At 44.7% G+C, this 5,456-nt stretch overlaps 1 protein-coding gene across 1 annotated transcript in view; it reads right to left on the reverse strand.

Moving 5' to 3' along the window:
* TMC7 (transmembrane channel like 7) overlaps nt 1–5,456 on the reverse strand; it is a 28,638-nt gene that overhangs the window by 22,888 nt on the left and 294 nt on the right. Inside the window, exons 2-4 of the mRNA XM_019512603.1 lie at nt 5,428–5,453; nt 4,872–5,106; nt 641–789 (exon numbers count right to left, since the gene is read on the reverse strand). Of these exons, the coding sequence (XP_019368148.1) occupies nt 641–789; nt 4,872–5,106; nt 5,428–5,453 (410 nt within the window). The remainder of the gene's footprint in view (nt 1–640; nt 790–4,871; nt 5,107–5,427; nt 5,454–5,456) is intronic.

Genomic DNA, 5,456 nt, shown 5'->3' on the forward strand with positions numbered 1-5,456 from the left:
GGCACCAGGGATCAAATCAGCATGGATGGACTCAGAACTAAGGTAGCTTAGCATGACATTATGGAGCATCGGCACTGCTGCCATCTGGGCTGCACTGCACCTACCCTGCAGACTTCTGGGCTCAAGACCCAAGTTTTGCAAACACTAAAAATCAACACAAAGAAATTCTAAAAGACAAAAATGTAAACCTATTTTTAAAACTCAGACAAATTGCAATTTGTTACCAGTTCAATGAAATACATAGAACAATTCATGTCCAGGTTATCAATCATCTTTAAGCAAGGCTTAATTATTTAGACAATAGATAAGATTACTGTCCAAGTATGAGTAATCTCCTGTAGAGCACACTCAAAGATAGCATCTTTTTTGGTATCACACTGACACTAGATGTTGACATTTTAATTCTGTGAAATGAACTTTATGATATTATGCTGTCTGGTCTCTTGAATTAATAAGGTTTGCCATAGCTGACTAGGCAGCACTGATGTTGCTAACTCTCAAGCATGCCATCTTCTTTTCTGAGTTACATATGCATGTAGAACTATATATATTTTTGAGATCTATATATAGATATATATGCTAACTATAATGCATGCTTAATACAAATTTAGAGCAAGAGAGACTATTAAAAGGTTAATACCCTCTATGCTGTGGATGTCGTGTCTCCAAAGCTCCAAGTAGGATGCCGCCTCCTTGATTTCCTCTAGGAATTTCTTCCATGATTTCCTGCTGGTCTGCTTCCAATGATTCCATCCAGACAAATATTTTGTATTAGCCTGCTGAATGTCTCTAGCAAACAGGTAAATTAAAAATAAAATTACTCAACACAGGGTCCATCTTTTCATTATGTAGAGAGTGAGCCCAGAATAACAACAGAAATAGTGAATAATTAGAATAATCCTATTCAAAATATTATTGACTAGAACAAGTTTTAATTAACTAAGTATAAACCAAACATGCAACAATCCAACAATAACTAGCACCTTATAACAGGACATGTCAAATAATCTGAGGAACATATTCTAACACGAATGGGTCTGCCTACATGGAGGATATAGCTTGCAAGCAAGGTAAGCCCAATATGGGTGCCTGCAGATGTCTGGAGATGCTATTTCAACACACTGTAATCATGCATTGGATTAATCAAGTCTGCTGAAGCGTGCTAGAGCAGCCTTTTTGTCTTATGTATTGAGCATCCCTGTGCTCCAAAACAGTGGTGGAGGCAGTTTGACTAAAGCTTGTTTAACAAGTTTTAGTGAAAGCACCCCTGCCACCATTTTGAAGCCCCTGCCACCACAGGGATGCCGAGTACGCAAGAAGCCACAAGCAATTTAGAGTGGGTCTTTGAGCTGCTCTAATTAAAGCACCTACTAGGGCGGACCCTACTATGAGAGACTGCGGGACCTGAACCTGTTCAGCCTTCACAAGAGAAGGCTGAGGGGGGACCTGGTGACAGTCTATAAACTCACTAGGGGGGACCAGAAGGGTTTGGGGGAGACCTTGTTTCCCCGAGCGCCCCCTGGCATGACAAGGAATAACGGCCACAAGTTGTTGGAGAGGAAGTTTAGATTAGACATCCATAAGAACTACTTCACGGTCAGGGCGGCTAGGATCTGGAACCAACCTCCAAGGGAAGTGGTGATGGCTCCTACTCTGGGGGTCTTTAAAAGGAGGCTTGATGCCCACCTAGCTCAGATCATTTGAGCCCAGTTTTCTCTCCTGCCCAGGCACAAGGTCGGACTTGAAGAGCTACAAGGTCCCGTCCGACCCTACTTCTATGATACTCCAGAAGCACGTGTAAAGGCACCCTATGATACCACAAATGGCAACTTGATGTTTTTCCTAAACCACTTTCAAAATGGTAGTATAAAAAAAATGTCATCAAGCCATTTAGCAAGGCCTTGGTTTTAAGTAAGCTGATGCGCTGTTGCAACACTGTCTTGAAACTGAGACAGTAAAAATAGAACGAGGCTTTATAGTTGTGTGTAATATAGCATCTCTACCCAGTTTTAAAATCAGTTTAGCTGAACCAGTCCTTTTACTGGTTACATCTTTCCACAATCTAGATAATATCAGGGATCTATTCTAGGGCTTCTCTGTAGTAAGTAGCACATATGCTTAATATGGTTCTAGGACCATATTAACCCCTCAAAGCAATATCGAAGGGACAGTGGAATAAGAGCACCATAGAGCAGGAATCATTTTTCATACTGTGTACACAAGCAGTAGCAAGCACAAATCTTAAATTACAAGGAAGGCACTCTTCTCTGACTCTTATATTTTTTAAAATTTTCAGATATGCCTGATTTGGTTACTGAATGAGACAGGACAGGGGGGTAGTGGTTCGGAGGATGAAGTGATCTCTTCTTGCAAACAAAGGAGATAGTACACACACACGCACCAAAGCAAATTTATAAGAATACACAAAAGAAAAAGCCTCTTCAAAAAATCTGTCGCAGAGGACTGTTGCTCTTTGTAAAGACTTAAGAACATGCAATGTTCAATTGTGTTTTTCATGTCCCCACACTCATCTCCAGCTCTGATGGAGAGGTGCTCAGTTGACTATTATGTTCCATAAATATCTTATTTAGCAAAAAACAAACTCATGAATGGACCTGCCATCTGCTCAGCTTGCAGGTACACAACCCATATTTACATTAATGAAGTTATAAAAGTTTCAAGGGAATATTGCCTTTAATTGTTCATATGTGAATATGAAAAGCACTGTGTTTAGGTCCTACTCCATCCAGTGAATTCCCATTTGCTTCCATGGAACTGTTCACCAACACTTTGTCAGACCAGCTCAACAAGGGGACACTGGACAGACAGAGAGCAAGAATGTTCACTAGTCTATTACTAGAGGGGACTCTTGTCTAAGATCAGCGGGAAAATGATCACGGGAACTATAAATGCTAAAGATGGGAAAAGATGTATGAGAGCCAAGTCCTTCCCCTTCCAAGTGCAAGATACAATCCCCAGGAGAAGACGCGTTGCCCAGTAGAAAGAATATTCCACTTAGTCTTGGCCAAAAGCCCAAGAAACCTCAGCCTTAATATAACCAATTGATGTGAGCAGAGTGTGAGCGTAAGGGTGCTTTAAAAATTGAAAAGCATTCTCAAAAGTCTTATCTATAACACGAGATACTGAAAACTGTTTTATATCATAAGTGAAAGCCTCCTTTGCAAAAAAAAAAAAAAAAGTCACATCATAGCTAGCAATTCTCATGTTACTGGTACTGGGAATTCTTGAGCAAAGGAACAATCCTTAACTCAATGGCTTTTTCTATGTAAATACATCAACAAGAGATGGGCAATCAAGCAACCAAAAGAAAAGAAAATCAGGGTGTAGCACAGAAGCTCATGCAAATACCCTAAAATATATCCTGTCACCATTGCTCAAAGACAGTGCACAGAATTAACAAGGAGGCCAAACCAGTAGAAAACAAAGGCCCTGATCTTGCAAATACTTATGCGCATTAGTACATGCAGACCCACTGAATGACCCATTGTTTCCTGCACTGAAACAAATGGGCCATGTGCCCTGTGCCAGTAAGATTTCCACATTCTACTCAGTGGAGTACTGAGTGGGTATTTTGGTACAAAGCAGAGAGAAATCCTAATTTGTATTAAATGAGCAGGCAGCAGTTGACATCACCTTCAAATAAAGTTACAACTGCTCTCACAGGACTTCAATTTACAGAAACTACAAGCCCCAACACACAGTGTTCCAGCAGGCACTCAGGAGAGCTACCAGAGCTGCATCTGGATGCAGTGTAAATAGAGGCACGGACACTTTGGTTCTCAGCTTGAGGAGTTTACTGTTCAGTTTCTTGGGCATCTCTTACTGAGCACTGTGCTGGCAGCTGTTGCACAATCTGTTCATAATGAACAATCTTAACAAAGTACACAGGAGCCAGGAGTTAGATACTTGTAGGGGCTAGGGAGTTAGTATCACCCTGCATCAGCAAACTCTCCTGTCCCAGGAATCCTATCCCTCTTTGCAGAGATTCAGCCTCATTTCTTCAAATGAATGTCAACTCAACATACTAGTCATGTTTCTTCCCCCCTGCCCCGACTTCCTACAGGATTAAACTCCATCCAACATGTCATACATAAGTTAGGTCTTTTCCCTGTCAGGTCTTCACCGTACCAGTTTTCCCAGTAGCTGACCTCTCATTGGTTTTGAGGGCCAGATGCTCTTTTCCTCGCCAAAGCTACAAGGCCAGGGATCAACACCTGACTAATCTGATTAAAGTGACTCGGGCTGTTGCTCAACTCAGTGTCCAGACATCCTCTGACAGGGCCGTACAAACACTTCACAGAAAAAGGTGGATCTCCCTGAACAAGCTTATAACCAAAGTATGTGGCAGGCAGATATAAAACAGAGAGATGGGAGGGAGGAAAAGCTAAAGAAAACAATGATCCGACTGCAAAATAACCTTTGCATTTGACAGAGGATGTAGCTTTTCAAACACTGCATTCAGGGTTCAAATTACAGGGGAGCTCAGGGAGGCTGAGCCCTCCCATAAGAGATGACAGCTCCCCGTAAGATCTGAAAGTCATAACCTGGGGGAGGCGAATCTCCAATTTTATTACGGCATCATGACAAATGGCCCAATTTTTTTTTTTGCAGGCTCCCCACCCCCGCAAGAGTCAAAGTGTAATTCAAGCCCTGACTATATTCTGACATAACAAAGCTGAACCGTTTCCTTTCAATGCCCCATTTGCTACACGGGCAATGGATCTGGTGAATGGACTTGACACCTATTCCACCTCCGTCTGCCTTAGCATATACCCTGCACAAAAAAGAAAAGCCAAGGTCGTCTTAAACAAAACACACAATCTTTCCAAAAAAATACAAATCAAGCCAACCTGAGTTTCCGTTTCTGCGGGATGGTTAATGGGTGCTCTCGCAACGAGCCCACAGCAGCCCCACTCTGTGCCCCCGCGGGCCGGCCGCGTGTCCCGGCGTAGCCACCGCTGCCCTGCTGCCAGTCGTGCGCCCCCGTCACCGATGCCCTGCGCTGCAGGATGGACTGGTAGCTGGGCAACTCTTGCAGGAGGATGACGGAGGGTGGGGAATGGCTCTCAGGAGGAAGACGGGCCTCTGCAACAAACGGCAAGCAAACGCACCTCAAAAACACAGCGTCCCAACGCTACCAGGCAGCAGGTACATTGCGGCTCAGCGGTTTCGCACTCGCTGGACTCGAGGCGCCCTCGGGAGACGCCAGCGGGCTATGGGAAAAGCAGGAGAGCCATCCAGGGAGCAGGCCGGTGGACAAGGCCCAGGTGCCCGCGCCCCAAAAGCGCCCCTGCGGCCTGGCGCCCAGGGGAGAGCCGGCCCGCCCGTCCCGAGGGAAAGGGAGGCCGGCGGGCGGCTCCGCGCACCTGCCCACCGCGGGCACCGGGAACCTCCAGCCCCGCTCACCGCTGTCGGCGCGGCTCCGCCGCCCGCTC

The sequence above is a fragment of the Gavialis gangeticus genome, unplaced genomic scaffold, assembly GCF_001723915.1.
Source record: "Gavialis gangeticus isolate Ggan-Ray unplaced genomic scaffold, GavGan_comp1, whole genome shotgun sequence".
NCBI classification, from domain to species: domain Eukaryota; kingdom Metazoa; phylum Chordata; order Crocodylia; family Gavialidae; genus Gavialis; species Gavialis gangeticus.